This window comes from Protopterus annectens, chromosome 7.part0 (genome assembly GCF_019279795.1).
Source record: "Protopterus annectens isolate FY-2018-M chromosome 7.part0, PAN1.0, whole genome shotgun sequence".
NCBI lineage: Eukaryota > Metazoa > Chordata > Ceratodontiformes > Protopteridae > Protopterus > Protopterus annectens.
Genome location: NC_056739.1, coordinates 1692962920 through 1692983126, shown reverse-complemented (window position 1 = coordinate 1692983126; position 20207 = coordinate 1692962920). Strand labels below are relative to the sequence as shown.

Below are 20207 nucleotides of genomic sequence, written 5' to 3'. Positions count from 1 at the left end.
TGCAGCAGTGATCAGTAGGACATCTACTGTTATGGTTAGCTCTTAAAAAATTGACTTTCTGTATTGCATGGGTTGCATTTTGAACATGATTTGCTGACAGCCTTTTCCTTCAGTGAGATTTTTTATTGGTAATGTATCAGCATTGACACACAAGCATTAATGCAAATGTAAATTTATTTATTATCAGATAAGAGAATAACACAGTTTTGTTTGCATATTTGAATCTGACATGCACATTGATGTTTAGCAAGTAGCTGTCTGTTACATGTTTTGACATTGTACACTGTCTTTTATTTTCTCAAAAAAGTCTTTGTAATTCCATAGTTTTACACCAAAATAGCTAACTTGCTAGACTGTGTACCTAGCATGTCTTTTCCAGGTGCATGCCATGATTCTCTTCTGCAAAACCTTCAGACGTAGTATTGTACTGCTAGCATAGCACCATGTGTACAGTAGATCTGTAAGTGTATTGCTTTTACTTTCTGGTGAAACTTGGAGTAAATAAATGTTGCTAGTAACTCGTTTCTTTTTCCTGTTTGCAGTGCTTTATGGTGTGAAGGAGTGTGAAGTTGAAGGTTTGGATGAGGTACTTAGTCTTCTCGAGATTGGCAACACAGCCAAGCACACAGCAGCTACCCACATTAATACTCACTCCAGTCGCTCCCACACTATTTTCACTGTAACAATGGAGCAAAGACGGGGTACAGGCCGTGCCACCCGCCTTGTGTTGGACAGCCACAACGCAATCTTTGGATCTGCTCAGATAATATTTTCCAAATTTCACTTTGTGGATTTGGCAGGCTCTGAGAGAATTGTAAAGACTGGAAACACTGGTGAGCGGCTGAAGGAGAGCATTCAGATAAATAGTGGCCTTCTAGCTTTAGGGAATGTCATCAGTGCACTTGGAGATCCTAAAAGAAAAAGCACTCACATTCCTTACAGGGATTCTAAAATTACCAGGTATAGTGAAGAGATTATCCATGCATAATTAAAATGTAAATTTTTGTACTGAGCGCACAAGCATATTCATTGAATATATGGTCTTAATACGTTTTAGAATGTTTTGTTTTTTGTTTTGTCCTATTTTCAGTTGTTTGACCTCACTTAATCTAATATTAACCCATTTTATGTTATGTAATATTTGAAAGTGTGTACACAGTCTGCCTAATAATGGAACAGTTTGTGGTCGAAGGTATTTTTTAATTGCTTTTGCTGAATTGATTTTGTTTAAAAAATAATTTCTATGAATTATAAATTCGATTTTAAGCCATACTTTCTGTAAATGTATTCAAATATTGATTCCAAGTAGTTTTTCATTCTGTACTGCAGTGAAATGGGAATCATTTCATTGGACTGGTTTCATAGATTTATGTATTTCTTCATCAGTAGGCTATGGAACAGAGTGAAGCCATGGAACAGTGGGTGTTAAGAAATCCCTCCTTACATCCATGATTCTGATTTCAGAATTTGTATATTGTGAAATGGGGAGGGGAAAGCGGATTGCCCCCTTTGTAATAATACTGTTTTAAGTTTTATGTAGTCAGTAATTATTTTATTTATTGATATTTTTTGACCAGGAAAGTCCACTGGGTCAGAAACCCATTTTCAATGGACGCCTGGGAAGAAAAGTTCCAGAAAGATACAAAACATTATATCATGTAGCAAATAGTATAGTACATGGACATAGTATTCAATTTTTAGTGTAAACTAACAATATGAGTTTGTATTGCAGCTAGAGATACAAATTGGCCATCTTAACATGTAATAAAGTATGAACTCAATTGGAAAGATTGAAAAAATAGCTGAAATGCAAGGAGGAGAAATTTGCTTCTGACAGAAAGGTAGTTCAAGATTAGAAGTAAGAGAAGTTAGTAAGGTGAAAAAAACTTGAGTCCTTGAGTTTGGTATTAGAAAGGGTAGTAAAGAAAATTCTAGGGGAGGCAAGACGTAGGTATGTAGCAAACATGATTAGAAGTAAATTGGACATATGACTCATGGTGGCTTAGTCCATGTGTTTATGGGCAGGTTTAAAGGTTAGGGTATTGTAATTTTAGAGCATATTTAAATGATTTAGTAGTGTCCAGTTGAGTGATTGCTGAAGGCAGAGTATTCCATAGTTTGGCAATAAAGTAAGAAAAAAGGCTTTGTCCAGCGTGTTTATCAAGCGTGCTGATTGGTTTTGGTTATATATAGAAGTTGTTTGTTACTAGAGTGAAGGTTTCTAGGGGTGGGTGCTTACAGTTTTAGAATATATTGAAGGGAAGGGCAGTTGTCAGGATTATTGGTTTAGTTTATGAGCAAGAGTAAAGTTGGGTGTATGCTAGGTAGTGGGAGAATTCAAACCAGTTCATTTATTTGTGGCCAGACAGTCTTGTGTGTGATTAGGCATTTTAGTAGAAAATTTAGCCATTTTATAGTAGCAGGATTGTAATTTGTTCAGATGTGAAGTATGAAGGTTGGTGAAGATGGGGCTTCCATACAGGAGTGAAGGTAGTAACAGAATGTTAGCAAGTTGTTTCCTAGTGGGCTTGTCCATCTATAGTTTGTCTATAGAGTTTACCAAGTTTAAAATGATTTTTTTTATTGTGTTGAGAATATGATTCTCAAAGGAGAGCTTGTCATCAATTTCTATGCCAAGTAATTTTGCTGACTTTACTGCTTCAGTTTCAGTATAGTTTTGCGAATATATCTTCACAGTCTTGAGTAGTTGTTTTTGCAGGGAATAGTAGGAGCTGTGATTTTTTGGGATTGAGTAGGAGTTGTGTGTTGTTTAGCCAGGATTCAGCAGATGAAAAGGAGTTTTGACTTGTATATAGGAGGTCAGAGAAGTTGTTGGAAGAGGAGATAATAGTGGAATTATCTGCATACTGGATGAGGGTACTCTGGATGCTGTATGCAGGTTATTAATAAACACATTGAAAAGAAGGGGACCCAAAATAGATGCTTGGGGGGGGACTCAAGTATTATTGATTAGATATTCGGAGTGCATATTTTGCCCCCTGACAGATTTTGTTTTCTGTTGTTTAGGTAGCTGGAAAACCAATGTAGAGTATACTGGGAGCAATTTAAGAGTTTTGAGTTGTAATAATTTTGGGTGTGTTACATGTCAAAAGCTTTGGAAAGGTCTGTCAGGATGACTGAAGTTCCAAAACTGAAGAAAAACAAACTGTCAAAAAACAAACCAAAAGGTTCCGAACCAGCAGGTGTAAAATTCCAAAGGTTTTAACTTAAAATGAACTCTTACACGTCACCAGGGTTGAACGAAGTTACCTCTTTGAATTGTGTTTTAAAGTTAAGAAACCTGCTAAGATAAGACTTATTTCATCATTACTTAAACCTCAAGTCTGGTTTTTAAACCTTAATTCACAAATGTTTAACTTGAGAAACATTGGTTTTCTGACCTCTGCAGCGCTACGCTGTACTTTGACCCATACCTTACTTTAATTTATTTTATTTTTATTTTCATTTTGCATAGTTTCGTTCAGGATTTGTATGTTTTATTTTTGTCAGGTTCTGCATTGTGGTCTGACTTGATTTTTGCTTACTTCTAGACACATACACCTTTTTGCGTAAGTAACAATGAGATCTTAATGTTTAGACCCACGGTATTTTGAAGTACTAAGTTTACCTATTGTCAATGTCATTGAACACCAACAGCTGTGGATTTATTTAGGCGTTGTGTTTCTTTCTTTCTTTTGTCTTCTGCTAATTTATTTATTACCTTTTTCGCACACAGTACATACTCATTTGCAGAGCAATGTGTCGTATTCATGGGCACGATTGTGAACTGATTTTTCATTTGTTTGGCTATCCGCCTTTTTCGCATGCTTAGTACCTGCATGGTTCTTGAATGAAGTACCGTCTTGTGAATCCAGCGGTTTGTTTGTTTTGATTTAGAAGTGTCTTCCACGCAATGCCTTGCCATATTTTTTGTGAAACAGTTGCATTTTGACTTGTTTTGGCCGCTACAACTGTGCATACTAAAGCTTAGAAAGTGTTCTCATCGCAGCTTGGTGCTTTACCCATTGCTCAAGGAACATTTTTTAAAAAAAATTCTTTCATATACTGTTGTTGCATTCTGTTGGCGTTGAAATGACAAGCAATTTCTGTGTTAGATTTTTAACACAGAAATAAACATATTCGGTTATTTAACATTAGAAATAGCATTTCTTTTATTAGAAACGCCTTTGAAATTCCGCTTTTTGCAGACTCCTAGTTGAGTTGCACTGTTTATTTATTCATGTATTATTGATTCTTCATTATGCATTAGAGATGTGTACTCCTTACTACCTTTTCTGTTAAGGAATGGATATTATATTTGTATATACTTAGTTGCAAGCATTACTTCATTTTATTTTCTTTTTAATCACAAGATTCTGTATGAGTTTTGTTTTACCCTATGAAAAGTTGTTTGCTAAAATGTATTTTAAGGGAAACAAACAGTATTTACACTTGATTAGGTTCATGAATCTTCACTAAGACATTCTTGGTTACTTTTATCAAGTTCATGTTTCTTTTTTGAAAACTTTTTTATGTTTGACACCCTGTCTACACTAAGTGGACATTTATTTATGCTTTTAATGTAATACAACTTTAAATGTGAAGGTATGTCAGTGGGTTCAATTAAGGCAGCTGTTTGTAATTTTGTAACACACACCCCTTTTTTGGGTTTTAAATTGTGTTTGATTTTTTCCTTTGTCTGAAGAAGTCTTCCTACTAAGGGAGACGAAAAGCGCTTTACTTTTACATTTCCTAATAAACCTTTGGAGTTTTACACCTGCTGGTTCGGAACCTTTTGGTTTGTAGGATGACTGAAGTTGATAGACCAGCATCCAGAGCTTGTACACAGTATTGGTAAATGATAGTAAGGTAGTAGTAGTGCTGTGAATGGAGTGAAAGCCATGCTGGGTGGGAGCCAGAAGGTTATTGTCGGTGAGATGCTTCAGTAATTGCTTATGTATCTATTTTTTAGGATTTTGGATAAAGGTGAAAGTATAGAGATAGGCAGATAGTTGGCAAGATCTTTGGTGTTACCACCTTTATGCAGAGGAATTATGATCAATTTTCTCTAGAATGGAGGGACATATGATTCAGAGATAGACCAGCTAATGAGGATGCTGACTGGATAAGCTATAGCATCAGCTGCTAGTTTTAGGTGTTCTGTTGGAAGGTTATCAGCGGAAGGGAAGCAGAGTCTGTTTAGTTAGGAGTTTATGCACAAGGGAGGTGAGTACTGAGTGTAAAGTGAGAGTTGAGGCTGATAGCAAATTATTAGTATTTTAACTGGTAAGGGAGGAATATGAGCTTAGGTTATACTGAGTGCGATTTGAAGTAGTCCAAATTGAGTCATTAGTTGTAGGGAAAGATTGATAAGTTTTTGAATGGTGTCAGTAAAGTGAGAGTTAAATATTTGGGTGATTTCTTGTGGGTCTTTATCTGGAGGTGGTGCAGGATTATATTGAGTTCTGGGATTTGTTTTGGCGGGGTTCGTTTGGGTGGATAGTTGTGTTGGGTAGTGCGTTTTTTTTTTTCCATTAATTACTAGTTTTTGTCAGTATTGCAAAGTTGTTTATAGGCAAGTTCATTTTGAGAGGTTTTATGTCTGCGCCATTCTTTCTAGGCCCCATCTCTTGAGAAAAGCAATTGGTGTGTTTTGTTAGCCAAAGGGCATGGTTGTGTTTAATTATTTTGGTGCGAATGAGTGCAAGACTATTGAGAGTGTCAAGAAAGAGTTTAGAAGTAGATCACATCATCCTCTAGCGGGAGTTTTTTCTTTTTCCTGGGATCCAATTGTGGGCTTTTAAATATCTTAAGAGTAGGTTTTGGCTGAAGTGGCCAAGGTTTCTAGATGTGCAGTAATATTTTTTTATCATTTTAATAACTTCCATTCACTCCAGCATCCCATAAATTATTTCGATACTGCCTTGAGAGAATTCTGGGGTGCCCAAGCAAGATGGCTGCTTAGGGTTTGAGCTCTGGACATAAAGTCAGGAAAAAAGTAATAGATCAGTTAGATGTGAAGTAGTTACCCACAGGTTGCTGATCAAATAAAGTTATCGGATCCGAGCCGGCAGCTTTCCTAGCTAAAATATCAGAGCTCCAAGCTCCTCCCCTACCCATAATGCCCTGCCATCTCCCTCTAACCCTCAGATCTCGTTTGCCGTGACATCTGTAAGCTTGTCAGAATGAGCTCCAAGCGTGGTACTGTGAGTTTAGGATTAAAAAAGTTTAATTTCTGTCAAAACTTTCTCTGTCTTTGTGTGTGTGAACTCCCTCTTAACTTTCTTAACTTTTGTGGGTAGTTTTAAACTTTTTTGGTTGTTAAATTTATTCCCCTCCCCCCCTCTGCGTGTGTGAAGGTGTGTGTGTGTGGGCCTGTTTTCTTTTCTATAATGTCTGAAGGCCTTAAAGCTATCTTCTCTAAATGTACCGAATGTGGCCATAAGCTGTCCCCAGCGGATGGCCACCCTCGGTGCGTCATTTGCCTGGGGGTTGATCACCTCTCTTCGGGGTGCACTATTTGTGCAGCCTTCAACCCCAGAGCTTTGAAGGATAGGAGGACGAAACTTATCCTTGTGGGCCTTTTGCCCCCTGATTCCGCTAAATCCTCCTCCTTCTCTGTGACGCCAGCCGCGACTGCGGCTGCCCCACCTGCTGCTCCCGATCCCCCTGCTGGGACTTAACCTCCCTCGTTGGCCCAGGAGGAAAGGGACAGCAAAAAGAAGGACAAAAAGGATAGGGAGAGAGAGAAAGAGAGGCACCGCAGCCACAAGAGGCGGTCCGAGTCGACCCCTTTGGCACCACCGTCCAAACAGCTTGTCTCTCCCCTTAAGGTCTCTAGGCCTTCTCCCTCCCAGCTTCGTTCTCCACATTTCTCCCCGGAGCCGGAGGAGGAGACCCGGTCACCATCGAGGTCGTCTAGACTGCCTTTACCGGCTGGCCTCGGTGGCCTCATCCAGATCTATGAGGAGTTTATCAGACGCAGACATGGACCAGATGATGCATCGATTTCTCCAGCCCCAGTTGCAGATGGGAGTGCTCTTGCCCCCCCCCCCCTTTGGGGGGGAGCTCGACACCTTTTTTTCACCCCCATTGCTCCTTCTCTGATCCGCCATCAGGGTTTGGAGCTGTCTGATCCAACTAGCTTCGGAGCAGGGGTGGTGTCGGCGCCGACCATGTTTCCTACTTCGGCACCGACTGTACCCTCGAGTCTGTCGGATTCGTTTTCGGATCTGAGCTCTCGGGGCCGTGAGTTGAGTGTCGGATCCGGAGGGGTTAGTGGGCCTTCGGCTCCGTTAAGGTCGGAGCACACTGCCCTTTCGGATCCGATTGTGTCACCTTCAGTGCCGGTCCGCACATTGGATCCGAGGGGACTGCTTTTGGATCCTAGGGAAAGCAGTTCTCCCTCGGCATTCGACGTTGTGGAGAGGGTCCTTTCGAGGGATTCAAGGCCCCAGGCTCTTGCAACAGATCCACCCGCCATTCCCACTCAGACGGGCCTGTCTTCCATCATCCGGCCCCAGGGGCAGCCTGTGCCTATGTCCCAGATTGTTCCCGTAGAGGAACAAGACATTGTTGGTGAAGCCTCTTCGGACAGACCCCCGAGGAGGTCCCTCACAAACGAAAGTGCAAGAGGAGGCACTTGGACTCACTTGAGTCCCTCACAGAGGACACGGACTTAGAGGAAGGGGAAGGTTCTCTAAGGTCACCCCCTGAAGATGTCTCCTTTGGAGACATTATGGAAATGTTGCACATTAGAGGGGGGTGGTCTGGCCAAAAACCTTCCTCAGATGAGTCTGTGTTTCTGGAGGCGTTTGACACAGGCCCATCTACCTCTTGGGTGTCCCCTCCCGCCGACCCCCTGGTGGACCTCATAACTACCAGGGCATGGAAGGAGCCGGACACTGTCGAGCCAATACCCAAGAGACTGGACAGGATCCTCAGCCTTCCCATGGACAGGACAGTTTGGAGCAAGGGTGCCCCAGTGGATGCCATGATGGTGGCGGCTGCCATTAAAAGGGAATTAGCACAGGAGAGTTCCTCGGTGCATCCTCCAGACAAGGAGTCTCGGATGATGGACCGCCTTAGAAAGCGTATGTTCGCTTCAGCGACCTTCTCTGTAAGGTCACTGAATTATATGGCACACGTGATTCGGCTCCAGTGGGACCTGATTAAAGAGTATGCTGGGTCACCCCCAGAGTCCATGTCGGCCGAGGACAAGCGGACCTTCTCTGCTCAAATGGCCACTCAAGTCAATTGCCAACACATCTATGCGGCTTCTCTCCCATGCTACGGAGTAAGCGGCTAGAGCTAGCGGAACGGGCGTCGTCTTACATAGACAGGCCTGGCTCCATCTCTGCAATTTTGCGGAACCCTTCAAGGCGATCTTCGCGAACGCCCCTTTTGACGGTTCTACGCTCTTCAGCAAAACCGTCCGCCATATGCTTCTCCAAAGCGAGAAAGACATTGTCTGCCATCGGGATCCGCTTTTCTGCTCCTCAGAGGTCCTACTCCAGGAACCAAAGAGGACAAAAGAAGATGTGGTTCCGGAAAGCTCAACAATCACGTTTTGCTCTGGGCCCCTCGTCCTTCAGAGGCAGAGGAGGACAGGGTGGACGCCGGCCCAGAGGCAGAGGGGGGCCGAAGAATTTTGGGTCGAGAGAACCTTTTTTGGATCCACCCGTGCAGCAGTCCCGAGGGGTTGCCCGACTGCTCCTCTGTGGAGGCAGTCGGGGGCGCTTCTCGGAACACCTAGCAAATTGGGAGTCCATTACGACAGATCACTGGGTGCTCTGAATCATATCCAGAGGCTATTCTATCCCTTTCCTAACTTATCCTCCCCGGTCAAGAGGACTCCCTGATGTTCCACCCGATCAGAGGGAGGCAGCAGCATCCAAAATTCGAGGGCCGCTAAGAAAAAGAGCCATCCAGTGCGTCCCCCTCGAGCAATCCGGATCAGGCTTTTACTCCAGGTTCTTTTTGGTGCCAAAAAAGACGGGGGACTTGCGACCCATTCTCAACCTGTCAGTCGCCAGAGAAAAATTCCGGATGGTCACTATTCAATCCATTCTCCCACTTTTGCAGGAGAATGACTGGATGTGCTCGATAGACCTCAAGGATGTGTACTACCACATTCTTATGGACAGATGATCCAGGAAGGTCCTCCGCTTTCGGCTGGGAGCCAGCCATTATCATTTCAGGGTCCTACCCTTCGGTCTCACCACAGCCCCCAGGGTGTTCACCAAGGTCATGGCAGTTGTAGGGGCCCACTTGAGGCTTCAGAGAATACAGGTCTTTCCATACCTGGACGACTGGCTCCTAACCGCCCCCCACCAGGCATCATCTCTGCTCAGGTAGGGACTATTTTTTACATCTAGCCCGCCATCTAGGGATCACGATCAACCACAAGAAATCCTCCGTTCACCCTGCTCAAATTTTGGAATTCATAGGGGCCGGGATAGACACTACACAATCCAGAGTCTTTCTGACAGCGGACAGACTTCGCACTCTAAGCCTTCACATTCTAGATCTTTTACAATCATCAGCCACCCCAACAGAACTAGTTCTGAGGGCCCTGGGATCCATGGCAGTGGTCATCAATCTGTCACCTTTCGCTCGTCTGAAGATGAGAATCCTTCAATGGACATTGCAAGTTCAATGGTCCATTCTATTTCACCCCCTGTCTAAACCTATTCCCCTCAGCAGGATTTGCAGGGAGTCGCTTCTTTGGTGGCTCCGCCCCAGAGATCTCCGGGAAGGCCGCCCCTTCGTTATACCTCCTCCCCAAGTCACGGTGACCATGGACGCATCTCTCCTCATGTGGGGAGGGCATTGCATGGGCAGATCCGTCCAAGGCACGTGGACTCTCACAGAGACCTCACTGCATATCAGTGTCCTGGAGATGAGGGTGGTGCTACTAGTGTTGCAGGCTCTCCATCCCCTTCTTCCTCCAGGAACTATTGCAATTCAAACAGACAACATGTCGGTAGTCTGGTACATAAACAAACAAGGGGGAACCAGATCTTATCCACTTTGCAGAGAGGCAATGAGAGTGTGGGAATGGGCGATATCCACCAACCGCTTTCTCATAGTAACGCACATTCCGGGTCGGTCAAACATCTTAGCGGACAGGTTGAGTCGAACGATCCTCTCACCTTACGAGTGGTCTCTGAACCCAGCAGTAGCGAAACAAATCTTCCTCGAATGGGGTCAACCTTGCTGCAATCTCTTCGCCTCGCCTTCGAACATGCTTGGCCATCCGGTCTTCTGTATGCTTATCCTCCTCTTCCATTGATGACAAAATTATTGTCGAAAGCTCGTCGGTTGGAGAGCAGAGTTATCCTCATAGTCCCATTCTGGCCTCGCCAAACCTGGTTCCCTTACCTTCGGTCTCATCTAGTACATCCTCCCTGGATTTTAGATCCCAATCCGGATTTGATCTCTCATCCATTAGGATTGAAGACCCCCGACCTGGACTACCTCAAGCTCTCAGCTTGGTTGATCCAGTTCCCTTAATGGCTAGGACTCCCGGTATATCTTCCTCAGTTAAGGCCGTCCTGGTGGCCGCCCATAAACCGTCTACCAGGAAAATCTACAAGAGTAAATGGAAACGTTTCTCTGTCTGGGCAGAGCACAGGAACTTGGACCCCTTCACGGCTCCTATCCCAGAAGTTCTAGACTTTTTCCCATACTTTTCATCAAGGGGCTAGTGCTTCTACTATTAAAGATCAGTTGGCAGCTATTTCCCACTACCACATTGGAAACAGTTCAGGACCCCTAGCGTCCTCCAAGATTTGCAAAACATTCATGAAAGGAACTTTTTTGTTAAGACCCCCTATTAAAGATGCAGTGCCTCCATGGGATCTTACCCTAGTTCTTCAAGCTCTGACTGGGCCACCTTTTGAACCCGCGGCTTCAGTCTACTTAAAATATGTATCTTGGAAGACTGTCTTCCTGATTGCCATTACTTCTGCTAGGAGGATATCGGAGCTTCACGCTCTTTGCAGTAAGCCTCCATACATCATCTTTCATAAAGACAGGGTCTCCCTCAGGACTAATCCCTCTTTTCTGCCCAAAGTGGCTTCAGAAGCCAATATCAACCAGTCCATCAATCTACCTGTCTTGTTTCCTAATTACCAAAACAGAGGAGAATATAGACTTCATTGTCTGGATGGCCACAAACAGTTAAGTTTTTACTTAAACAGAACAGCAGATCTTTGAAAATCAGATCAACTTTTTGTTTCTTTTGCTAAATCCTGTCTGGGGAAACCAGTCGCTAAAGTAACCTTAGCTAGATGGATTTCCCACTGCATCCTCCTCGCATACAAAAGTTCTGGTCGTCCTGAGCCCCTGAGAGTGCGAGCCCATTCTCCCCGATCTATGGCTACTTCTGCTGCTTTCTGGTCAAGGGTTTCTTTGGATGACATTTGCTCAGCAGCTACTTGGGCTTCCTCACATACCTTTACACACTATAAATTGGATTTAATATCCAGAGGACGCGCATCTTTTGGCTCTGTAGTGCTCCGGAATATCCTTCCATAAGGGCCTCTCAAGTTGTTGGTAGCTGGGGACTCTGTCCCACAGGTTGCAGATCAAATGAAGTTAACTACTTCAGATAAAGAAGTTATGTACTCACCATAATGTTCCATCTGAGTAGGTAACTTCATTTGTCTGCAACCGACCCTCCCTCCATCCCCCGGACCCTTAGTTCATTATCAAAGAATCAGGATATGTCCTTTCCAGATGACATCAGGTGGAATGTATGGTAATCCCTTCCTGTGTTATAGTAATTTTCCTATTGCCTTATTTTGGCAAACTCGATCTGGGGGTTAGAGGAAGATGGCAGAGCATTATGGGTAGGGGGAGGAGCTTGGAGCTCAGATCTTTTAGCTAGGAAAGCTGCCGGCTTGGATCCGAATCGGATCCGATACCCACAGGTTGCAGACAAATGAAGTTACCTACTCAGATGGAACATTATGGTGAGTACATAACTTCTTTTTCCATGTTAAAAAGGCATGAAAGATCACAGGGTGGAGTACACAGTGACAGAGTTTAAAGCAACTCCACAGGAATAATTTTGTAAACCGTTCCAAAAACTGTTTTGGCATCCTCCTGTAGCATGCCCTCCATTTCTCAACTAATACAAACTCTGTGAGGCATCCCTATAGCAGATGTTCTTCGTGTTTCACTGTTGCAGTCATTACAGTTAAGTAATCTGATGGCAGGTTGCCCTTAGTCGGCCTGAATTCCAAAGTCTTGGGTCCTGCGTCGGTTGCTGTCTTCACTTGCATCAGGTCGTCAGGAGTATAAAACATGCAGCCGACGCCATTTTCTTCAGTCTTTCTTGCCGCACAGTGCCTGAAGCAGAAGCATTTCACAAGTGCCAGTCGGCCGACTACTGAAATATTCGAGTTTGAGTTTCAGAACCGAAGTCTTCACTAAAGCCAAGTACCCCGTTGGGGAAACTTTTTTTCTTGCTTTTTATCGATATCCGAAAAAGTTAATAATTGTATTACTTGTGGGGAGCAAATACCTCATAAGGATTTCCATTTATACTGTATTCCTTGCCTAGGCCCTGATCACATCGTGCCTGGCTGTCGGTTTTGTGCTAGATTTCACCAACGCACTATTAAGCGTCGGTATATTTTTGCATCTAAGTATTTTGGAAACAGATTTAACTACCCAGAAATGTCAGATAGCAATCCAACTACCGGAATACATAAAAAACGCAAAGAAAAGGACAGAGAAAGGTAGTCGAGATCCAAAACCGATGACGAAGCTTCTCCTAAGCCAGTCGCCAATTCGCCGGTACTCAGTGAGGCGCTTTCACAGCCCCTGATACCCGCTATCTTCGAGTCGCAGGCCTCTACCGACACCCATGTGGAGTCCGGCATGCCGCAAGATACTCAAGGTATTGGACCAATGGATGTATCTCCCTCGGATGGGTCTGGAGCCGCTGAGCAGGCACCGGCTTCTGAGGGTGTATTCAGACCTCAACATTTATGTATAAAGCGACGAAAGCTGCAAAACCAAAGGCAAAGACATCTTCTAAAACTAAAAAAACGATGCCTGAGCCACATGCACAGGCCTCTATGCCTAAAAAACAGATGATCAAAATGGCTGAAGACCTTATTACCTTGATCAGGGGTACCCATCCCCCTCCAGATAAGAGGCCTAGGCAAGACACTGACTATGAATCTTCAGATCAGGTTTCTATTTCTTCTGATTCCTCTTCTGATCAGGAATTATCTTTACCTCCCTATGAGGATTCTGATGCTGAGGAGTCTTTTCCATCTGCATCTCCTCCTGAGGATTATTAATTTGGAGAAACCTTGCATACTTTGAGGGAACTTTCTCACTGGGACTTCTCAGAATCAAAAAATAGGCTCAGAGATTTCCTTCTTCTCCCTCAGCACAAGTCTTTAGCCATTCCCCCTGTTTTAGACTTTGTGGATGATGTGTTTTCGGAGTCCAGCCTGACCCCTGACGCCTTACCTCTGGCTCCCAGTAAGCCTGACAGATATTACAGGGTCCCTGACTCTCATAAATATTTATTTAGAAACCCTGCAGCTGATCCTGAAACTATTTCACAGGGTCCAAAGGGAGTTAAGGCCTCAACAACAAAAAACCCTACCCCCTCTAAAAGAGATTCATGGGCACTGGACAGATGGGGAAAAAAGGTTTATACTTCTGCAACCTTGGCAATCAGGGCCTTAAACTGTCAATTTCATATGCTTAAGTACCAACAACATGTTATGGGATTGCTGAAACAGAAAATGATGTTGATTTCAAAATGTGCAGAAAATAAGGAATTGCAGAAATTATTGCATGCAGCTGAACAAGTTGGAAAGCATACTTTGCAATGTGGTTTTGATTCTTCAATGTGGTTTTGATTCTTTAGAGGCCTCCTGCAGGGCCGCAGTTACTGGATTTGTGATTAGGAGGCATGCCTGGTTAAAGGAACAAAATTTGCCTGATCGTGTTAAAGCTAAATTGCTAGATGCACCTTTACAGCATGATTCTCTGTTTGGTATTAAGGCAGAAGAGGTTTTAAAGAAAATGGAAGATAAAGCTAAGTCTATGCAAACTGTTAAAGATTTCGTACAAGTGCAGCCACCTAGATTCAGTAGACAGTGGCCTACAAAAAATTGGTCCTTTCCTGTGTCAGACAGAGCTCAAAGGGGCAAATCCAGATGCCCTAAGGGTTCCAGATACCAGGCTCAAGACTCATACAGGTCAAAGTAATGGGGCACATCCACCTCCAAATCTGGAGGAGATAAAGCGCAAACCTACAGAAAACAATCCCAATGACTTCCCTCTGTCTACACCAAGCACTTATCTTTTGGCAGCACCCATGGCACTTTTTGCTCAAAATTGGTAGTTAATAACCCAGGACAAGTGGGTACTAAACATCGTATCACAGGGATACAGATTCCATTTCCACACTCTGCCAATGACAAATGGTTGGCCAGATCTGCTAAAAAACAGTGGGCAGAGGCACAGAAACAGGTTACGTCCCTCATGGATATGGAGGCCATTCAGACAGTACCAGAACAGGAAAAAGGACAAGGTTTTTACTCAAGACTGTTCTTGGTACCCAGAAAGGACAAGGCCTGGTGGCCAATACTGGATTTATCGATTGTGAACACATACTTGGACATTCCAAAATTCAGAATGCTCACTTTGCAACAGCTTCTGCCCATGCTGGGCAAGAATGCTTGGCTAGTGACCTTAGACCTAAAAGAGGCATACCTGCATGTCCCAGTAAGACAGTTGTGCAGAAGATGCCTCAGATTCAAGGCTGGCTTAATGCATTACCAATTCTCTGCACTGCCCTTTGGCTTATCTACTGTGCCCAGGGTCTTTACAAAGTGCCTGGCACCAGTAGTTGCAAAGAAGTATTCAAATATATCCTTACTTGGACGACTGTCTCATTCAAGAAGAGAACAAGGACACTCTTCTACGACACCTGGCATTTGTAAAAAGGCTTCTAACATGCCTAGGGTACACAATAAACAAAAAGAAATCACAACTGGTACCCTCTCAAAAGATAACATTCCTGGGTGCAAGCTTGAATACAACTGCCCAGATGGCTTACCTCACGCCAGACAAGCAAAGGCAACTGACTACTTACTTCAAACTGATGGCAACAAAAACCCAGTCTTCTTAAAGACAAATTCTGCAGGCTCTAGGCTTCATGGCATCCTGCATCCTACTAATTCCGTATGCAAGACTGCATATGAGGAAACTTCAATGGTACCTAAAAAGTTTATGGAGTTAACATTCACACAGTCTGGAAACAATGATTCCTCTCATTCCCTGCCTGCAACAGGAGTTTCTATGGTGGGCAAAGGCCTGTCACCAAAACATGGGACAGCCCTTCACTCTACCCCCGGCCAGCTAAACCTCAACAGACTCATCAGATTATGCCTGGGGGGGCCCACATGGCAGGAAGATGCATTCAGGGCATATGGGCACCAAATCAAATGCATCTACATATCAACCAGCAAGAGATGCTAGCTGTTCAAAATGCTCTAACAGCCTTCAAGGACTTACTTCATCCAGGAAAACTACTGATAAAGACGGACAACACCACAGTCATGTGGTATATAAACAAGCAAGGGGGCACACACTCATACCCCCTTTGCAGATTAGCCATGGCACTGTGGGACACAGCTTTGACCTGCCAAATACATCTTCAACCTCAATTCCTGCCAGGAAAACAAAACACTCTGGCAGACGATTTAAGCAGAAACCTTATGGATCCTCACGTTGGAAACTAAATCCACAAGTCTTCAGCATGATAACAGAGAAATGGGAGAGCCCAGACATAGATCTATTTGGCTCTCCTCAAAATTATCAACTGAAAAGATTCTGCACAAGGACTTATCACAGACAAGCATGGAAAGTGGACACCCTGTCCTTCAGTTGGAAAAACCTGTCAGTTTACGCCTTTCCTCCTCTGCCTCTTCTACACAAGGTCCTCCTAAAAGTCGGACAAGAGAAGCCAAAGATGATATTAATTGCCCCGGACTGGCCCCGCCACTACTGTTACCCAATCCTAAGGAACTTGTCTCAATACCCAGCTTGGACCTTGCCTCAAAAACCACAACTGCTGTCCCAGCAAAACAATCCGATCCTGCACAATCAACTACAGACTCTGAACCTGGCAGCATGGCTAATCCTGTAATCATACAAACAATACCTCTCAGTAAAGCTGTGATGGATGTCATTTTGGAAGCCAGAAGGCCTAGTATTAGAAAATCTTATGCTGACAAATGGAAGAGATTCTGTGCTTGGAATCGAGCACAAGGAACTGATACAACAGAACCACATATTCCTCAGATATTACAATACTTAACTGAGATGCTTGACAAAGGCCTATCTTTCTCATCAATCAAAATCCATGCCTCTGCCATTTCGGCTCATTACAATACAGAGCCACCAATCTTTTCTCATCCTTTACTAAAGCAGCATCTTAGAGGAGCCAAAAATTTAAGATGACCTAGAAGATCACCCTTACCTGCATGGGACCTCAATTACATGTTGGAAAAGCTCACCCTGCCTCCATTTGAACCAGCTGCTACCGCTGATATAAAGTTCTTATGGAAGACAGCTTTGCTACTAGCAATTACTTCAGCAAGAAGAGTTTCAGAGTTACAGGCCCTCATGGCTGTAGAGCTTTTTATCATATTTTACACAGACAGGGTGTCTCCGAGGACAAATCCTACTTTTATGCCTAAGGTCATTGCCAGTGTGGCTCTTAACCAAACTTTTCATCTGCCAACTTTTTATCCAAATCCGCAGAACAAAAGGGAGAGAATTCTGCATTCTTTGGAAGTACACAGACAGCTAAGATTCTACTTGAGCAGGATTAAAGCTCTAAGAAAAACTGAGCAATTACTAGTGTCATATGCTGCAGGATCAGAAGGAAAGGCTATTTCAAAGCAGACAATTTTAAAGTGGATAAGCCATTGCATCCGTTTCTGCTACTTACACCATGGCAAACCTGGGCCCAAGGGCATTAGGTCTCACTCCACCAGGGCTGCAGCTACTTCAGCAGCCTTTCTCAGAGGAGTACCAACCAAGGACATTCTAGAGGCTGCAACTTGGAGTTCTGTTCACACCTTTACAAAGCATTACCATTTGCCTCTCTACTCCAAGTCCAGGGCAGGCTTTGCCACTGCAGTGCTGCAGGGCCTTATAGCCTCACCTAATGCTGTTTAGCCCCAGCCTCCCAACCATAGCTTTGGGATTCTACCCAAATGTAATGACTGCAACAGTGAAACATGAAGAACATAGTACAGTTGTGTACACTTACCATAAATGTAGATGTTCGAGTGTATTCACTGGTGCAGTCCAGGTTACCCTCCCGCCATCCCCCTGTCATTCTGTAGTTTATCTTTCCTTCTCTTTCTTCTACAACCTATGTGGTGTATTTGCTTGTAGATGAAGGTAAAGTTTATATTGATGCATGTATGTATGTGTATATATATATATATATATATATATATATATATATATATATATATATATATATATATATTTATATATATATATATATATATATATATATATATTTATATATATATATATATATATATATATATATATATATATATATTTATATATATATATTATATTTATAATATTGCTACCTTTTTGGGGGCACCTGACATCGAGGGCAAGAGAAACTAAAGAAAATGATGTCGGCTGCATGTTTTATACCCCTGACGACCTGACGTCATGGAAGAGAAGACAGCAACTGACGCAGGACCCAAGACTTTGGAATTCAGGCCGACTGAGGGCAACCTGCCAGCAGATTACCTAAATGTAATGACTGCAACAGTGAATACACTCGAAAATCTACATTTATGGTAAGTGTACACAACTGTACTTTCTCTAACAGCAAGCTGCATCTGCACAAGTCTTTGGCTGGTTTACTTAAAGTAAAGGCAACATTACAGTGTATGTTAATGCTTTAACCCTTCTGTGATTGTAAATTTCATTAGAATGCATTCAGGGAGTGCACACTACTGGTAGCTCCTGGCATAAGGTTTCTATTTCTCTAAGATTCCTACTCTACAAAATTGTCAGCTGCATAGATACTTTCCACAGTACCTGGTAGTCTGACTTGATTGATCCTTGCTGTGCAGTCATAGAACTTGGCTCTGCAATTATTTCCGCTTTTGCCCTCCCCTTTTGTACCTCACTGCTTCTACTGCTGTCTTGTTCTGAATTTGCTGAATTCTACTCATTCAGTCATAAGTCTCCTTTCCTTCTAGCTGGTCTACTGCCAGACCTTTCTTTTTACCTTGTTCTCTCTCTCATTTTAAGCTTTAAGCTTTATCCTGTAAACCTCCTTACATTCTGTTCCATAAAGATAGTGTCCTTGCGCAGTAATCCATCATTTATGCCTGAAGTAGCTACAGAGTATAATATCAATCAATGCATACAACTGCCAGTGTTCTTTCACAGTTTCTCTAACAAAGTATGTCCTTCATCTTCTGGACATTCATAGACAACTCCATTTTTATTTGCACCGGACCAAACAACACAGAAAGTCTAATCGGCTTTTTATAGCCTTTTATTCTAATAGGTGTTGACAGGTGGTATCGAAAATTATCCTGGCAAAATGGACTTCAGACTGTATTTCTTTCACTTATTGATCTAAAGGATTAGAGTTGCCTAAACCTCCTAGGGCACATTCTACCAGAGCTATGGCTGCTTCCTTGGCTTTCTGTGCTATAACCTCTATTGATGGCATTTGTGTGGCAGCTTCATGGTCTAATAATCACACCTTTGTATTGCATCACAAGTTGGATGTTATTTCCAGGAACAGGGCCTCCTTTGGTTCGATGGTGCTCCGGCATATCCTTCCATAAGGGCCATCTAGGATTTCCGTATTTGGGCACTCTGACCCTATCGTGAGGAGGAATGAAGGAGATGACGTCAGATTAAAAGTTTATGCCGTACCATAACTTGGCATCTGTGTTGTCTTCCTTCATTCAACCTCACTTTCCCACCCAATCTTCCCATGACTTTCTTCTTGAGAAACCTGTGTAATCTATGGATTGTTATGCCTTATGTCTGAGCCTCTGCTGCCGATCTTTGATGTCTGAATGTGACATGTCTGGATTCGGCAAATTCGATATGAGATAGTTGGGTGGATGAAGGACATTGTGGGTATGAAGAAGGAGCTTGAGAGTTCGATACAAGGCTGTGAAATGTGGCTGAGCTGGATCTGAGGATCTGATCAGAGACCCTGTTGTGAAGATGACTGAAGGAAGACGACACAGATGCCAAGTTATGGTAAGTCATAACTTTTTATTTAAACAAAGTCTTTCACAAAATACTTCCTGTTCCAAATCTTTCCTGTTGATTTGAGTCGTACTCACAATTTTTGTTTCATTGCTTTCTATATCCATTATTAATCATTGAGCCTCATCTTACTCTGACCGTGGCATAATTAAATCTTCCATGAATATTGCCATAGGTGCCTTTTCTTGATTTCTACATTCATCTGTTTTTTTCGAATATGCATACAATATGTAAAGTATTTCATACATCTGTTGAATCTCTTTTCCATAGGCTTCCTATGTTGTAACTCTTTCGGCTTGTCTGTGTGCTAAGCTTTTTACACTCTAGTTATCAAAAGATAGTTGTTTAACAGCAATACTTGTAAACATGCATATTACCAAAATGCTCCCTTTCTGCCATTTAACAATCTGCAGTTCCTCATTATCTTGTTCTATGAGTCGTCCTTTTGTAATACTTTATCCTTTCCTATAACTTTTTCATATCTATCTCTTATGTCTACCATGTTTTTAAATGCCACTTAATTTTATTCCACTCCCTACCTATCCCTCCAGAAGTAATTTCTGGCTTCTTGGGTAATTTTCAAATCTTATCAAGTCCCATTACTCGTATTCCTCTCTTTTTAACAAATAAATAAAGTGTCAGTGTTTCATTTTACAACATTACTCTGCATCTTGATCTTAGTTTTTAGTGGTGCATGATCTGATACAGTTATTGTTGGGTCTCAAAGCTTTTCAGTTAAATACACATGCTGCTGTGAAATATAATTTCTATCAAATCTGGCTGAGTTGTTATGTTTTGGGGAATATTCTGTAAATTCTGCTGGAGTTCACACTGCTAAATTCACATCATCTGTACCAAATATTCTCATGTACTCCTCAAGTCTACCT

General features: G+C 42.8%; 1 protein-coding gene across 2 annotated transcripts in view; it reads left to right on the top strand.

The window, feature by feature from the left end:
* The window catches only part of KIF7 (kinesin family member 7), a 1697985-nt gene that overhangs the window by 173921 nt on the left and 1503857 nt on the right, over positions 1–20207 (top strand). For both annotated transcript variants that reach the window (XM_044078207.1, XM_044078206.1), the window contains exon 4: positions 543–960. In XM_044078207.1, the coding sequence (XP_043934142.1) occupies positions 543–960 (418 nt within the window). The remainder of the gene's footprint in view (positions 1–542; positions 961–20207) is intronic.